The 18,499-nt window shown below is 38.7% G+C and overlaps 1 protein-coding gene across 1 annotated transcript in view; it reads left to right on the top strand.

Annotated features, from left to right (window-relative positions):
* The window catches only part of SCN4A (sodium voltage-gated channel alpha subunit 4), a 118,547-nt gene that overhangs the window by 76,622 nt on the left and 23,426 nt on the right, over positions 1–18,499 (top strand). The window contains exons 18-24 of the mRNA XM_081346200.1: positions 2,935–3,067; positions 6,526–6,680; positions 8,031–8,204; positions 9,215–9,337; positions 10,343–10,630; positions 12,318–12,371; positions 12,461–12,602. Of these exons, the coding sequence (XP_081202326.1) occupies positions 2,935–3,067; positions 6,526–6,680; positions 8,031–8,204; positions 9,215–9,337; positions 10,343–10,630; positions 12,318–12,371; positions 12,461–12,602 (1,069 nt within the window). The remainder of the gene's footprint in view (positions 1–2,934; positions 3,068–6,525; positions 6,681–8,030; positions 8,205–9,214; positions 9,338–10,342; positions 10,631–12,317; positions 12,372–12,460; positions 12,603–18,499) is intronic.

Below are 18,499 nucleotides of genomic sequence, written 5' to 3' on the forward strand. Positions count from 1 at the left end.
TAAACATCTTTTGAAAATTTAATCTGTTAATTATACATCTTAATTTTAATTATGTATTCAATATATTTGGTTCACTTCTATTTTAATGCATATTCTTGCATTATGCTGTATAGACTCATATCTCCATCCTATGCTGGCAACAAAGGGTTAATTCTAGCATTATTATAAGCCATTCTTTGACAAACTACCACATAAAGAAGCCATTGCGGCTCTGCTGTTTTAAACACACCAGTACTTTCACAAGGTTTTGCTAGCGAGCCAGTGGTAGATAACATGTAAGCCACCCAGAACTGTGAGATAGGTAGCAATAAATTTAATAAGAAAACAAACTATAAACCTCATTAAATATTGGTAATGCTTGTAAAATCAGATTTAAGACCCCTTCCCATGTTTCATGTGTAGATTGACTGTGGTTTTCTTTATGATTTTGTATACTGGCTTTTTATAAAATGAAATAGTCTTCCAGTAAGTGGATCTCCATCATCCAAAAATTTAAGAATTGCAGATTCAAGGTGCTGGTGATTACCTATAAAGCCCTAAATGGCATGGGTCCAGACTACTTACGGGATCACCTGCTGCCGGCGTCATCTTCCCTTCGTCCTGTGCGCTCCAACAGAGAGGGCCTCCTCAGGGTGCCGTCAGCCAGAGAGTGTCGGCTTGCGGCCCCCAGGGGGAGAGCATTCTCTGTGGGCGCGCCAGCACTTTGGAATCAATTACCGGTTGACCTCCGGATGGCTCCCGACCTTCGCTCTTTCCGCCGGGATCTGAAAACCTATTTATTTGAACAGGCCGGCCTGGTTTAAGGGTTTGGCGTATTTTAATTATTTATTGTTAGGGCTTAGTTAATTTAATTTCATTTTAACTTTTGTATGTAAAGCTTTTATTGCCCTGTACACCGCCCTGAGTCCTTTGGGAGATGGGCGGTATAGAAATTCAATTATAAATAAATATAAATAAATAAACCACTATCAATCCATATGACTGTCAAGAATCAACACAGGATTAGTACTGTCTGTGTAATATATAAATGTCTTTTGCGCAGAGCATTGGTGTTTTCTAGGAAAAATCGAATTTGTGCTGTCTACTTATGAGAAACTATTTAAAAGTATGACATACTTAACCTGCAGATCTTTCCATGCAATTCTAAATCTAGGTCCTACTCAAAAATCAATAACTATTGCTGCCAATGCTTATCTTGTTAACTATTATTCTAGACCAGTAGTGACGAACCTATGGCACGTGTGCCAGAGGTGATGCTCAGAGCCCTCTCTGTGGGCATGTGCACCATCGCCCCAGCCCTGCCTCTCCCCATGGCCCCCTCCTCCTCAGCAGCAGGCCCTCCCAGAGGAGAGTTGCCCCTGAGCACAGTCCGCACAGAGCAGCACAGCCAGGGGCATGGCAGCCAGGCAGCGGAGACAAAACTCTGCCCTCACACCCTGTTTCACGCAGATGATGCTGTAGGGCATGGGTGGAGGGCGTGGCTGCCATGGCGCTGCTGGGCTGCCTGGGTGATCTGCTGTGGTGGGCCATGGAGGTGGGTGGCCATGGGGGGTGCAGAGCAGGGGTGGGCAGGGAGGCGGGGCAGTTTCAGTGCCATTGTAACTTTCAACAGTCACTAAGCGAATTGTTGTAAAACAGTGACTAAGCAAACTTTATCACTTTTTTCCTTTTTTTTTTTTTGGTCATCAAGTTTTTGACACCTTGCTAGGTGACTGGTGGTACTCGGATGTTGCCATATCCTAAAAGTGATACAATGGGTGAAAAGGTTGAAAAGCCCTGTTGCAGTAGACTGATAATGGAACTAGGCTGCACTCATTTTGAATTATAATTACTGCAAGACCTGATTCTTGTGCCCCTGTTTTTTTGCAGCTTTTGTGCAGGCTAATCTACCCATACTTCCTTTTTTTAATTTCCTTTCACAAACTTCAGGAAATAAAAAGCAACGATCTATTATTATGTGCTTGCTCAAGCACTTCTTAGCATCTTATCCCTTTTCCCATGATGTAAAGCTGTTTCTAAAATCCAAAGATATAAACTCTTGGATGTGTATAATTATTTTGCAAATCCTTTATTTTATTAGAATTAAACAGGAGCATTAATTATGTTGACAATCTCACAAGCTGTTATTGCTTCTTAGCTTTAGACCATCTGGGCCAAGTAGACACATTCCAAGCCACAATATTCCCTATCTTCATTCTTCAGTGGTTTCCCAAATTCAGGAATACTTCTGTGGTCTTATCCTGAATCACTTTAAAAGGAGCAACTCTTTAAGAGCTAAAGGTGTCTAACATCCATTCTGGTTCACCAGTTATTCAAATTTAACACCAAGCAAACTTCCTGCCAGCCCATTAGCCCCATTTATGCATCCTTTCTCCCCACTAAATTTTCTGTGCAAGTACAATTTATCTCTTTAACTGAACATTTTTCCCAAGTCAAAATAACATGGGCCAATTTTGTGCCCTCAGAGTGATAAAAATGTAACGTAATTTCCAGTCTAATCTGAAAGATAATCTCTTGCCCTCAAAAGTACCTATGTAAGCCACTGGATCCTGGTCCTCCTCTCAGATAGGTCATTGTTAATTGATGTTCATTATGACAATCCATTTTCCACACACACACACACACACCCAGTCCTAATTTTGTAAAAGAAAAAGGTGCCGGAACTCACACATGTCATACAACCCACCTTGCCTACCCTACAAGGTTCCATCCAAAAATGGTGCCGGAACTCTGTTCTGAGCGTTCTATGAGAAAAAAGCCCTGCACACACCCCATCTCAGATATTCAGGATATGCTGAATTATCTTTTCATTAGTCTCCCAACAGCGATTCAGCACAACCAGTCTTAAATTTGGGGTAAATGCTTTGGACAGATTTATTCTTGCTTCCTGAGATGAACCAAAGGTTTCATCTGCTATTCTCTTACTGTCCTCAGAAGCCACTGTCGGATGGAACAGATTCATCCATATGCAGCACTGTGGATTACAAGCCTCCAGATCCGTTGGAGGAGAAAGCAGAAGTTGAAGAAAATGTGGAGAATGATGGTCCAGAGGAATGCTTCACTGAAGGTATCATGGTCAGAAAACAAGCTCTACTCATCAAATTTGCAGATGACACCAAGTTTGCGGGGGGGGGGGGAGATAGCTAATACTTTTAAGAAATATATATTTTATTATTTTTTTATAATAATCTTTAGTGCTTAGTGAACAATATGTTGTCTGGATTCATATATTTAAAAACAATCAATTATTATTATTTTCTATAGCTGATCAATATGTTAGTTGATAATATATTCCTCTCTTCTTTCAGCAATATTCTCCCTTTGTCTACATTAAAGAAATATAATTCTTAATACTTTCAATACATATAAAGTTAGGTATAAACTTTTTTCTAGTATTTATATATATAACAATAACATCAACATATAACATCTTTTCTAATCAGCTTATGTTTCAATTGTCTTTACAGAAGCCATCTTAAGTTATTATATGTCCTGTTTTCAAGATTCTTATTTAAGCTTTATTTCCCCTCAGTAATGAACCATTCTTATCAGTGAAAATTTTCTCAAAATTCATTACCTTTCAATATCCAAACTTTTCATTCAAATACAACATCTCAATATTTTTACATTTCATATATTATAACAAAGGGACGCGGTGGCTCAGTGGGTTAGGACGCTGAGCTTGTCGATCAGAAGATCGGCAGTTTGGCGGGTCAAATCCCGAGTGCCGCGTAACAGAGTGAGCGCCTGTTAATCGTCCCAGCTTCTGCCAACCTAGCAGTTCGAAAGCACGTAAAAATGCAAGTGGAAAAATAGGGACCACTACGGTGGGAAGGTAACAGCGTTCCGTGCGCCTTTGGCGTCTAGTCATGCCGGCCACATGACCACGGAGGCGTCCTCGGACAAGCGCTGGCTCTTCGGCTTTGAAACGGAGATGAGCACCGGCCCCTAGAGTCGGAAACGACTAGCACGCATGTGCGGGGGAACCTTTACCTTTACCTTTACTATATTATAACAATATTATACTGCTTATATATCTTATCCCTCTTACTATAGGGCCCCTTTTTGCCCAAGCTTTATCTATTCTTTTGACCATTTTCAAACAAGTATTTAATCATATAATACAGCATCTAGCAATCTTACTATAGGGCCTCTTTATATCAAACTTTATATTTTTTAACCATATTTAAACAGGTGTTTAGTCATACAGTATTCCATCTGGTACATTGAATCACATCTCTTAAATATAATTCTAATCTTCTTCTTTTGCCAGGTTGCTTTCTAAATCAGTAGGTTTAGCTTGCCAGGTTGTATTTTTGTAGATATTGTTGGGGATAAAAAAGACAAACTGAGTATTCATTTTTTGTCTCCCAAGCTTTAATGATTCACCTGAAAACTCTTTAATCCATTTTATTAAATCTTCTTTTTTGTCCTCAAGTTTGTTTTGAAGTCCTGATAGATAAAACATCTTTTTTATTTTATTTATTGTAGCAAAATTTTGTGGATTTTCTTTTGTTTGTATTAAGTTATAGTTCTCTTCATTTATAGCTTTCATATGTTAGTCATTTTCCTCTAATTTGTGATCTATTGTCTGATTTATTTGTTCATTCTTTTTGTTCCCCATAAGAGTTTAGTTCACCGCTTCCGTCTATGGGAGGGTGGGGGTGTAGTTCCCTCACTTCTCACTTTGGGAGGACTTTTGCTTCTTGGGGATATTTTCCAGGAAATCAGATACAAAATAGAAGAGAGAAGATTGAATTCCTCACCCAGTTTCAAGCATGCTGTTCACCATTGTTCTGATTGGTGTGACCAGCCTTTCTCCTGTCAAGTTAGAGGGCTTCTCCCAGATTGAACGGGATGACTGCTGTTGTTCCGTGATCATTGGGGTGCCCCTCTTTCTTTGTTGCCTCTCTGGGGTGACTTTAGACCCATTTAGGATCCCCTGGCAGGTGAAACTAGTCATGGGATGCGGAGCTCTGAAATCTCTCAGCTGTGCACTACGGCACAAAACTGGAAGTTCATTGGGAAATAGCTAATACTTTAGATAATAGATTCAAGACTTAAAAAGGACTAGGTTAGACTTGAACACTGGACCTTATTTAACAAAATACAATTGAGTAATGAAAAAAGTAAGGAGCTACACTTAGGCAAAAAAAACCAAATTCATAGATATAGATAGGTGGTACCTAGTAGCAGTTGTGAGAGATGACTAGGTGTCCTGGTAGACCACTGTTTTTATGAGCCAACAGTGTGCTGCAGCTGCCACAAAAACAAATGCAATTCTAGGGTGCAGCAGCAGAGGGATAGTTTCAAGATCACATGAAGTGGTAGTCTGATTTATGCTACACTGGTGCGACCACATTGTCAATACTTTGTCATTCACCATGATACAAAAAAGATGTTGAGATCCTAGAAAGAGTGCAGAGAAGAGCAACAAAGATAATATGTGATCTGGAGGTTAAATCATATGATGAATGATTGAAGGAACTTTGTTGTTGTTGTTGTTAGTTGCAAAGTCATGTCCGACCCATCGCGACCCTATGGACAATGTTCCTCCAGGCCTTCCTGTCCTCTACCATCTTCTGAAGTCCATCTAGGCTCACGCCTACTGCTTCAGTGACTCCATCCAGCCACCTCATTCTCGGTTGTCCCATTCTTCTATTGCCCTCAATCTTTCCCAGCATTAGGCTCTTCTCCAGTGAGTCCTTCCTTCTCATTAGGTGGCCAAAGTATTTGAGTTTTAGCTTCAGGATCTGGCCTTCTAAAGAGCAGTCAGGGTTGATCTCCTCTAGGTTTAATGAAGAGAGGTACTAGGGATGATATGATAGCAATCTTCCAGTAATTGAAAGGCTGTCACAGAGAAGAAAAAGAGTCAACTTATTCTCCAAAGCATAAGGGAAAGACAAGAAGCAATGGATGGGAGATTATCAGAGATCCAACCTAGAACTAAGGAGAAATTTCCTTCAAGGTCACATCCAACCCTATTATTCCGATTTATTTATTTGTTTGTTTAATTTACGTATATTAAATTTGTTGTCACCCATCTTGCAACAAGGGAACTCTATCTTCTATGCTTTTCAAATATTCTCTTCCAGTGCATGTGTGAATTATTATTGCATAATTTTATTACTTAATGTATAAATACATAATTAATGCATAACTAATTAATCATTTGTGTATTAAGGATAATTACTATGATCCTTCTCATCTTTTCTTTACTATCTTCTCCAATTGGTAAGTTAGGATAATATTACTCTGTTGTTTGTCTGTGCACTAAGTGTTTTTGCACTGGAGAGCAATTCCATGTGTGTCCAATTACACTTGGCCAATAAAGTATTCCATTCCATTCCTGTCAAGATTAGAGAATCCCAAATTGTTTGGTCAGCATTAAGAGCATATGAGAAAATTACAAAATTCTGTGTCTGTGTAATTTGCAGTGAATGAACATTCCAAATACACGTCATAGATTTAAAACAAGGTAGTGCACCTTCACTGTTAATTGGCTCACTCTTTCTTCCCTTGCAGCCTGTGTTCAAAGGTGTCCTTGCCTGTATGTTGATATCAAAACAGAAAAGGGAGCAAAGTGGTGGAATCTTCGTAAAACATGTTTCAAAATTGTGGAACACAATTGGTTTGAGACCTTCATTATCTTTATGATTCTCCTCAGTAGTGGTGCCCTGGTGAGTATTTCTCTTTTGCAGTGAGTTTCCCCCCTACAATAATACAAGTTAGAATGAGAGTGATTTTAAATTGCTCTAATAATAAGGTGCTTTTTTTAAAGAATATAGGCTCCTTGATAAGTGTAGCACCAGGTAACTGCAAATAATATCCAACAAAGTTTACCTTCTTGTTTATTTAGATTTCTTATAGGAATAAACTATTATGGTTCGCTAAGTGGCTAATAAAGCAGTTGGCTAGAATTTTATCAGCCCAACCAGTAACATTCTAAGAAATCAAGAAGGGATAACATCAGGACTTCAAATGGTAATTTTTAAGTTCCTTGTGGCTATTTGCAACAAGCATCTGTTCACCTCTGGATCAGCTGTAGCACAATGTGGAGTCAAAATCTAATGGGCATGATAGATCTCTGGATGCAGAAAAAACTATTTACCTGAGGAGCAATGGTTCCTCAGTCCATAAACAAATTATTTTAAATTCACAGAAATGATCATTTAGTCTTATAATTTGCTAAATTATCTTTAAATAGTAGAATATGTCTTATGGGAAATATGGATATGGGAAATAGGAAGTAAACAAGATATTAAATGGCAATTAGAAAAAGTTACATATAGGTTCCTAAAATATTTTTATATAGTTCTTGTGCTCATTTAATATAGTGCTCATTTAAATTTTACAAGCCTATAAACGTTGTGTTAATTAAAAGAGTAATAAGAAGATATATCAAAGCAAGAATAAGCTCACATGTCTAATATCATTATACAAGAGAAAAACAATGTTTTTTTAAATAGAATAATAGCACTCAGCACTTGTGCTAATCTTCTATTCTTTCAAAATAAAGATGTACATTAAAAAAAACTGAGGGTAATGATATGGTTAAGATATCATCTAGATCCAAAATTTGATGTTAGGCTTATAATACTGTTGTTTTCTGTTGAAACCCTGAAATCCCACTACTAGTAACCTAAATAATGGTGTAGGAAAGTGAACATAACATTGTGGAACAACACGTCTCTGAGCACAGGCTTAGCAGAGATGAACTGAATGTATCCCCATATTCTTCCTTCTGTCATCTAGAAACATTGCTTAGATCCATCTTGGTTTCTACTCATTCATTTTAGAAGCATTCATTGCAAAGTATTAGACACTGAAGATGGGATTCCCAGGAATTTTCTATGTATTTCCATACCTATCTTTACAATGTACAAATCGTTGTGTATAGTATAACTTCTGTTCGGTAATACAAAGATATTCCCAGGAGGGTAAAGGCCACTCATGCTGTGGCTGCTTTTGCTACTTGTATGTATTGTCGAAAGGTCTCATATACTGCTCTGCTTTAATTCCCCTTTCAGGCTTTTGAAGACATCTACATAGAACGCAGACATATAATTCGCACCATCTTGGAGTATGCTGATAAGATCTTCACATATGTTTTCATTCTTGAGATGCTGCTCAAGTGGGTAGCCTATGGGTTCAAGGTCTACTTCACCAATGCTTGGTGCTGGCTGGACTTCCTTATTGTTGATGTAAGTTGCAGTTTTCTTAAGTGAGCATTCTGGGAAAGATTGCCAAAGATTCCTTTGGTTTGCATTAAAACTGATTAATCACGTGATTCTGTTAGCTTCCATTTCAAATTCTAGCCCCCTTTATTCCTCTGATCAGTACTTAAGGCCACTTAACATGTATTCAGGAATCAGATTCTTTCCCCATAGCTGAATCAAAATGCTATTGACCCTCCACTAAGTTGGCAGAAAACTATGCTACCATGTAATTTGATGTTCCTGTTGCTGATCCCTATATTCCCTCTGTTGAATCTGCTCTGAATGGTTGCTGACTTAAGTTGTACTGTTTATGATTTCAGTGTATAATCAGCCAGTCACTTATTTAATTCTTTTGGCTTTGCCACCTTCTTTAGGATCTTACCAGCTGGCAGAAATCTTCCATTATTCTTTGGACTGCAGCAGAGATGGACTGGGTCTGATTGCAGGACACCATCTGTAGAACAGAATAACTAGTAGAATGCTAAAAAAAATATATAGCTTCTTTGCTCTTGCATAGAACTGAAAAATTTTGGTTCAGTACCGCTTTTCTCCCCAGCTGTTAAGGGAGGCAACAGAAAAACTGCAGACATAGCTAACCTGGAAGCGATGTGTAGGGATGAATCTAAGTTAGCCAGTAAACCTCCTTCTGAAAGAACCTACTCCTGATCATTGACTTTCCATCAATTAGTGTAATGGATGGCACACTGTATATGTACGCGGTCTTGTGTCACTGGATGTTGTCTGCTTAAAGGGGTACAATATTTTAACACTGGATAACTGTCTCACTCGTGGGCTGGGCACAAGATGAAAGCAACATTATAGGGAAATGGTAGAAAATATATTGCCAATATATGTTTGAATCATACTTATATTCAAGCATAAAAATGCTCAGGCGATACAGGAAATCTGACCTAGTGCAAGATATGGAACTATTCCTTTTTCTGTAATTTCGGTCATTTGTTACTACTAACCATTTCATTTTTCTTTTTAATCAGGTCTCCCTAATTAGCCTAACAGCAAACTGGCTAGGCTATTCAGAGCTGGGACCTATCAAATCCCTGAGGACACTCCGAGCATTGAGACCGCTTCGAGCATTATCCAGATTTGAAGGCATGAGAGTAAGTGTGGTATGACAGTCCATGATTTTATATCTCCAATTTCCTTCCATGCAGTGGAAATTTCCAAGGGTCAGAATATCATTCCTATAGAAAATAGCAGTAAAGCTCAAGCCTGTTTTTAAAGAATTTACAGTATAGGTTACCATTCTCTCCACTGTATTTACATTTTGCTTTCTTTGAATGAAGTTACTATAATAAACTTGGGATAGTTCCATTTTGTCCTGAGAGTTGATCACAAACACAAAACTATTCTAAAGGTTATAAATAGATGAGGAGAAAATTGGAGCCATTCCCTCCGGGAATGATGATGATGATGATGATGATGCCCAATTCTCAATGATTCTAAATGGCTCACAACATTAAACAAAGAAATTATAACCCACCCACCCCAAAAGAAAAAACTACGGCAAGTGACCTAGGTAAAGAGTCACGTTTGTCCCCTCCCTTGCCTTTACTTTCCAGAGAACAAGGAAGGATCCCTCCTGAAACACTTCCTCCACCCTTATTCCTTCTATGGCTAACATAATTCTTCTCTGCCTGTTGCCCTGGCTGCATCTCTTCCTCCTGTCTCCCATTCTCATAACCCATTATACCCCCAGGCAGTGGGACAGATCCTTGAGAGTTTCACTTCTTTTTTAAAAAAATGATTATAACATTATTTTTAAATTGTGTTATAAAAGATTATGTAATTATTTATTTATTATGATATGATGTTTTAGGAATCATTTCCCTTGATTATTGCTTTACATAAATGTATAGACTACTGGTATCTCTAAATTATCTATAGCAAGTGAATTCGCAGATTGTCAATAACTGTGAAATATCTATAGACAGGTTGTTGCCTTTTCTGTACTAATATAAATTTAACTTAAATTCTCTTCTCTAACATGTCTATAGATATAAGCCAAAAACAACATTTTAAAAGGGCCTTATTGTGAATTTGTAAAATATTGAAATTGATTTACTTTTATTAAATCCTGAGTAGATTCTTTCTCCTGATACTAGGTGGTTGTAAATGCTCTTTTGGGGGCCATCCCCTCCATCATGAATGTCCTCTTGGTATGCCTGATCTTCTGGCTCATCTTCAGCATTATGGGGGTGAACCTCTTTGCAGGGAAGTACTATCGCTGTGTCAATACCACCACAGGTGAACTCTTTGAACTCCAACATGTAAACAACAAAAGTGACTGCATCAATCTTATCAATGTTGAAAATGCCACTGATGTCCGTTGGGTCAATGTCAAGGTCAATTTTGACAATGTGGGCTTAGGCTATCTCTCCCTTTTGCAAGTGGTAAGTAAGCATGCTTTCCCTTAGGAAATGTTCTATTTTAGCTGGAACCTGTCTTTCTTATATAGAGGCGCATATGAGACCCTGCCAACTAAAGCACTAGCTAAAACTATCCTCCTCAGCTGGTCCTTTGACCTATTTAATCCTAGCCAATAAGTTGATTTCTTCCTGGAAGAAATAGCTTTGAACCAAATTATTGTCACTAGTTTTTAGTCTAGTCCAGTGTTTAAAATGTCTGGGCCTGAGAGAGATACTCTAGAGAATAAAAAGGAAGATGTGTAGAGAGAGGGAACCAAAACCTCTTATTATTGCAATGGCGGCATCCATTTTAGTAGATCCTTCTTAATACATGACATTTCTAATGTTTTCCCCCATACAAACATTAAAAGATTTCTTTAATTAGCCCTACTCAATTCTTGTTTTGCGGGGGGTGGGTGTTGAAAGAAAAATCACCTTTGGCTGAGATAGTTTTTGTAAGTTTTGATATGTTTTGTATGTTTTGATATGTTGCATTCTTAGTCAGCCCTGGCATTCAAAATTAATAGTGCCCCTACTAACATTCAGCTTGACTGATCTGATTGGAATGCCTTATTTTTGTCAGCAGACTGGTCTGCAGAACTATCTAGGACACTCACCAACTGTTTGCTATGATCAGTGTGAGGATGCTTTCAGATTAATTTTGGTGATGTCTGTGGCTGTCTCTCCCTAGGTTGTAATTTTTTCTATTTATTTCCTATGTTTTGTCCTGATTTAAACTAATTTCCCCTGAACCAAACCAAACTTTCTTTGCTTGTGTGATCAGGAGAAAACACAGCTTTCAAAATATGCTTTTATTTCTATAATGTCTCGTGTTCCTTCAAAATGAATTCTATTTCCCCCTCTAAATTAGGAGTGATGGTGCTTACCCTTTACCCTCATCGAAACTACTATTATTCAAAACGCTTTGGATCATATATCCCCCTCCAAGGGTTCACATTCAGAAATATGTTCCAGCCAGTTACACCATACAGGAAAATAATTTCAATCTATGGGAGATGGGTTTCTATTTTTATGTGTTTTTATGAAGACATTACCTGCTGATGTAAGCATATACTATTCTATTTCCTTTTCTCTGTTTGTTCTTTAAAAACTAAGCCAAATTATTCAGAACAAACATATTTGTTCCTCCTGTATCTGCTTATTCAATATACGTTAGCAGATGGTTCTAATTTTCATTAAAAAGAACATGCTAATAAGATAATATTTCCTTTCTCTCCCTGTTTTAACAAACCCAGTTGTGTGATTAAATAAACATGGCTGTCCTCATCCTTTCTTATTCTCCCTTCATGAAAGAATTCTGTTTTTTATTCTTTTTTTCCTAAAAAGTTTAGAAAATGAGAAACGAAACATGTAACTTCCAACTTGAGTTGCCCCCTCTGGGCTATGAGTTTTACAAATTCAGTGTCCTCTATTTCCGGGGTCCCCAACCCCCAGTCTGTGGACCAGTACCAGGCCACGGCATGCCAGTAACTGGTCTGCACAAACAAGCAAAGCCCCATTCGCGGGATGCAGGCAGCACACAAAACCACGCACCCTCCGGTCTGTGAAAAAACCTGTCTCCATGGAACTGGTCCCTGGTGCCCAAAAGGTTGGGGACCTCTGCTCTATTCTCAATCAAAATAAATATGTCCTGCATTATTCTACTTTGTAGGCCACTTTCAAGGGCTGGATGGACATCATGTATGCAGCTGTTGACTCCCGTGAGGTAACTTGAAAAGACAAATTTGCTTTCCCTCTTCTGAAGCTTTAATGGAAGAATTAACAAGGGATTCATTGCTTCCTTTACTTTTCCAGCAGGAGGAACAGCCTCAATATGAAGTGAATCTCTACATGTATATATATTTTGTCATCTTTATTATCTTTGGGGCTTTCTTTACTCTCAATCTCTTTATTGGCGTAATCATTGACAATTTCAACCAGCAGAAGAAAAAGATAAGTGTCTTTAATTTTTTTTAAAGCATATGCTCTTTCAAACAAGTAGTTCTGGAGATGTTTTTACCAGCAGTACAGAAAATTAAATTACCCAAATTGCAAGCTCCCTGCAAGTATTGAATAGGGCCAGACTATTTTCCTTTTGGCTATTCTTATGCGAAAAATAGTACAGTGCAGGGGTTCAGGGTCTTTAACAAAGGCAGAATGTTTGGAACTTTATGACAAATGTTGGTCTGGTTTTCCATAAAGTTTGCTATCTACTTTCCAAGAATTTGAATTACATATACTGGAGCTGATCAAGGCAGAAGCATGGGATAATCTTATAAACATTACTTAGAACTGATTCACAGATTGCTATGAATAATCTGTGAACCTGTAACTTCAGATTGAATAACTGAATTATAGTTAAGTTTCACTGCATTTCCTATACTACAGCCTTGGAATCAGAGTTCCTAGAGCCCAAGAATATCCTAAAAACCAAGGCTGTTGTATAGGACATGCAGCGAAATAATGAGCACGTAAAGAATGGAAAGTTAATCTGAGTGAGAGCTCATTCCTTCCTGAGAAGCACATTTAACTTACAACGAAGAGAAACTTTCCGTGCTAATACAGATTAAGAAAAATCCTTTTATTAAAGCATTCCAACAAATTTGGGGGGGGAGACGAATACATATTACCAATAATGGCATGCTTTGGGACTTTGATGCATGGTCTCTGCTAATAATAACCTTATTTATATTGTTGTTGTTGTTCATTGCACAATCAGCCAGATGTTCAGACTGGATTTGGCATTTTTGTCTATCTATTGAGTCCTTACCAAGGACCTGGGATAGGCAGATCTGGATTTTTGATGGTGTTACAGATATCATCACAGAATGGAAGCTGTTCCCAGTAAAGCTGCCTTTTGCAATTGACTGATAGTGAATTTGTCAGTGCCATTGTTGCTACTTTCTCATGCCACTGCTTGTAGTCAGTCTGTGCAATCTTCTTGCAGCAGCTTACTGGATGCTCCACTGTTTCTTCAGCTTCTTTGCATAGGCAGCACTTACTGTCTGTTGCTGTCTTCTCATTTCTGACTTTGTAGGCATTTGTCCTTAAGGCTTGCACTTGTGCAGCCAGAATTAGTCCCTCAGTTTCTTTCTTCAACTTTCCTGCTCTTAGCCATTACCAGGTCTTGTTATTATTTGCTTTTCCAGCTAAGTTTTTAATATACTGGCCATGTAATGCTTTGTCTTCCCATGCCTCCATTCTGTTCTTCATTTGGTCTTTCTTGTAGGCCAGTTTGTTATCTCCAGTAGTCAATAAGCCTTCCTGGTATACTAACTTCAGTGCATCATCATCATCATCATCATCATCATCATCATCATCATCATCATCAATTCAATTCACAATCTGGGACTGGTAAAAACTTAACAGTTCATGTCCTAACCAAGGACCTAACAGCTGTTAAGGCAATGTCTGAGTATATAAGCACTTCCGAGTAAGGTGGCTTTTTTGCAAAGTCAGAATATTCAGGTCTAGTAAGTTCAAAAATTCCATGTATCTAGGGAAGCCTTTGGGTATTGCTCCTAGGGTTCCTATTACTATTGGTACAACCATTGATTTCTTCCTCCACAATAGCTCAACTTCTATTTGCAGATCATGGCATTTATTACTTTTTCTAGTTATGTCTCTTCAATTCATGCATTGCCTGGTATTTCAATATCAATGAACCAGACTTTTTTCTTGTCCACAATAGTGATATCAGGTGTGTTGTGGCCAGACGTCTGTCTGTTTGGATTCAAAAGTCCCATAAGAATTTCATTTTCAATAACTTTGTCAATTTAGTATTCCCAGTAATTTTTGCTGCATTTGAACCCAAACTTCTGACAAAGCTTCAATGCATGATTTTGGCAATTTATCATAATGTTGTAAATAATCAGTTTGTGAGATTTTGTTGCAGCCACTGAGAAAGGGATCCACTTTTTCATCTTTCTTGTTGCAAAGCAACATTTGCTGTTGTTGCTGACATGTTGAATTTTTGCTTTCATGGAATTAGTCTGCAAGGCTTGTTCTTGAGCCTTCAGTTTCTTTCTTTAGCACTTCTGATCTCAACCAGCTCCATGTTAGCTTTGTATCTACCTTTCTTTCAATGTCCTTCAGGTATTGACTGTGCAAAGGCTTTTTTTCCAGTTAGAAACTCAATACTCAATTGTTTCCTTTCGATATTCTACTTTCAATCTTGTTGTTTTCAAGAGGTTTCCCTTGTTCACCTCCTTTAGCAGAGGCTCTTTTACATTTTTTAATGTAGTCATTTAAGCTGTGTTTTTTCCTCTTCCACAGTTTGTTTTATCTGTAACAGTCCTCTGCCACCTTGAGATCTAGCCAAGTACAATTGATCATTATCACTTTTTGGGTGCAAAGCATGGTTCATTGTCATTAGTTTTCTTGTCTTTTAATCAGAATAGAGCTGGAAAGGACCTTGAAGATCTTTTAGTCCAACCCCCTGGTCAAGCAGGACAACCTATACCCTTTCAGACAAGTGACTGTTCAGTCTCTTCTTAAAAACCTCCATTGATAGAGCACCCACAACTTCTGGTGACAAGCTGTTCCACTGGTTAATTGTCCTCACTGTTAAGAAGTTTCTCCTTAATTCCAGGTTGCTTCTCTCCTGGATTAGTTTCCATCCATTGTTTTTTGTCCTGCCCTCTGGTGCTTTGGAAAATAGATTGACCCCCCTCTTCTATGTGGCAGCCCCTCAAATACTGGAATATTGCTATTGTGTCTCCCCCAGTCCTTCTTTTTTCCAGACTAGCCATACCCAATTCCTGCAACCACATTAGTCTCCAGGCCTTTAATCATCTTACTTGCTCTTCTCTGCATTTTTTCCAAAGTCTCAATGTAGTTGGAAGTCTGGATATGAGTCCAAATGTAGCTAACTGGGTTCATAGCTGTCACTAAGCCATGATGTGGTGGCATTAGGCTGGATTTAGTGTGACCCCAACCAATGGAGGCCAACAGCAAAGCCATGACTTAAGAGCAGGGGTCTTCAAACTTGGCCACTATAAGACCCGTCAACTCCCAGAACTCCCCAGCTAGCTGGATGGGGAATTCTGAGAGATGAAGTCCACAAGTCTCAAAAGTGGCCAGGTTTGGAGACTCTTGACTTTGAACACAATGCATGCCCAACATCCAGATTTTGATTCAAGTTATCAAATTCTAGTTGAGTCCAATCACTTATGCCAGTAGAGTATTGTATTACAAGCACTTCCCAGGTGTTAATTGCCTTTATGATATTTCCTCCACTCAGCTCTGATTTCAAGATTTTCCACATTCACTTTATGTATTTTGTTGAAGTAGCTCTCTTGGCTTGGTTGTGCAACAGGTCCAAAACTCCTAAGTATTTACTTCTTCTGGTGTTACTGCTTTTATCAGCTCTTCATTATCAAGTTTGAATCCATCATCTTCAACAATTTTTCAGCAATTGTTGCACATTTGTCAATGCCAAATTGCATTTCAATGTCTCTGCTAAACTCCTCAGTGCTTTTCAGCAATGATCCCAATTCAGCTTTTGTTTTTTCCAATAATTTTAAATCATCCATGTAGAACAAATGGAACATTTTCAAGCCTTTTTTAGCCAGTTTGTTTTGTTCAAAATGTTTGCTAGTGGCACCATCAAAAGTACAAATAACAGAGGTGACAATGATTCCTCATCTGATTTCAACTTCACCAAGTTCATCACCACAGGCCATCAACTTAGTTTGCCATGACTTCATGGAAGTCTTCAGGAATTTGTGAATGTTGTTCCTAATTCCAAAAATGTCTAAACGTTTCTCAGTCCAGCTGTGTATGCTTTCTTATAATCATTCCAGTGCCTAGAAATAACAGAAGTCAGTATAAATATCAGAGAGTTTGTGAAAAGATCAATGGCACAATGGAAGACATAGATGCAGGTTAATGGTGAGAGATTAGGAGAGGTTAATATTTATTTATTTATTTTATTTTATTTGTATACCGCCCTTCTCCCGAAGGACTCAGGGCGGTGAACAGGGCAATAAATACCAAAAATACAAAATACAAAAATTAAAAACAGATTAAACCATAGTGCCCAAATACAATAAATAAATTACTTAAAAACAATAATTAAAACCCGAAACCCATCAGACCAGGCCGGCTTGTTCAAACAAATAGGTTTTTAGATCACGTCAGAAGGAGCGAAGGTCGGGAGCCATCCGGAGCTCAACCGGTAAACGGTTCCAAAGGTCAGGCGCACCCACAGAGAACGCCCTCCCCCTGGGGGCCATCAGTCGGCATTCTCTGACCGGTGGCACCCTGAGGAGGCCCTCTCTGTGGGAGCGCACTGGGCGGAGGGAAGTTGACGCCGGCAGCAGGTGCTCCCTAAGGTACTCCGGACCCATGCCATGTAGGGCTTTATAGGTCATTACCAGCACCTTGAATCTCACCCGGAAGGCAACTGGAAGCCAATGCAGCTCACGGAGCATAGGTGTAACATGGGAGTATCGGGAGACCCCCAACACAACTCGCGCGGCTGCATTCTGCACCAGTTGGAGCCTCCAAGTGGTCCTCAAGGGCAGCCCCATGTAGAGAGCGTTGCAGTAGTCTAACCGAGAGGTCACGAGCGCATGAATGACTGTACGCAAGGCATCCCGGTCTAGATAGGGCTAAATATAGGGCTAAATATCAAGAGAGGAATATTTCAAGGAGATTCACTATCATTGTAATTGCACTGTTTCATCTGTCATCAATATTGAATAACTCAGGTCATGGTTATCAAATATCAAAAACATCTGCCAGACTATCCCATCTTCTTTACATGGGCAATCTGAAGCTGTATAGGAAAATCACTATCTTAAATAGAATTGCTGCTCAACACTGTCCATATATATGGCCAAGATATTGAAATGGAGTTTGGATTGGACAAATGTGTCACACTTACTATCAATCCAGGAAAAAAGGGAAAACTGAAGGAATCAAGATGCCCCATGAAAATAACATTAAGAGTTTGAATGAAGATGATTACTACAAATACCTGGGTATCCTTCAAGCTAATAACATCAAGCACACTGAAGTCAAGAAAAAGATTAGAGGTGAATACATCAAGAGAGTGAAGATCTTAAATTTAATGGAGGAATTACCATCAAGGCAATCAACCCCTGGGCAATTCCAGTCATTAAATACACAGCAGGAATAGTGGATTGGACTTAAGCAGAACTAAAAGCAATGGATAGGAAGACCAGAAAAATAATGACAATGAATCATGCCCTTCATCCTCGCAGCGGCCTTAAGAGACTCTACCTACCAAGGCTAATAGATGGGGGTGGAATGTTGAAAGTACAGCAGATGGTTGAAGAAGAAAAAAGTGCTTTGGAAGAATATCTGAAGGACAATGCAGAAGATGCACAGTAGTTAGTTTACCAGGAAGGCTTATTGACTATTGGAGAGACCAAACTGGTCTACAAGACAAAATGAAGAATAGAATGGAGGTGTGGGAAGACAAAGCACTACATGGCCAATACATTAAAAAAAATCAGGGAAAGCAGATAATAAGACCTGGCAATGGCTAAGAGCAGGAAAGGTGAAGAAAAGATCAAGGGATTAATTCTGGTTGCACAAATCCAAGCCTTAAAGACAAATGCATACAAAGCCAGAATTGAGAAGACAGCAACAGACAGTAAGTGCTGCCTATGCAAAGAAGCTGAAGAAACACTGAACCTTCTGCTAAGCTGCTGCAAAAAGATCGCACAGACTTACTACAAGTAGCAGCAGGACAAAATAGCCATAATAGTGCTTTGGAAGATCTGCAACAAATATCATTTGCCTGCAAGCAAGAACTGGTGGGACCATAAAATAGAGAAAGACAAGAGAAAATGAAAAAGTTAAATTGCTGTGGGACTTTAGAAT

This window comes from Vipera berus (assembly GCF_964194415.1).
Source record: "Vipera berus genome assembly, chromosome: Z".
NCBI classification, from domain to species: Eukaryota; Metazoa; Chordata; class Lepidosauria; order Squamata; family Viperidae; genus Vipera; species Vipera berus.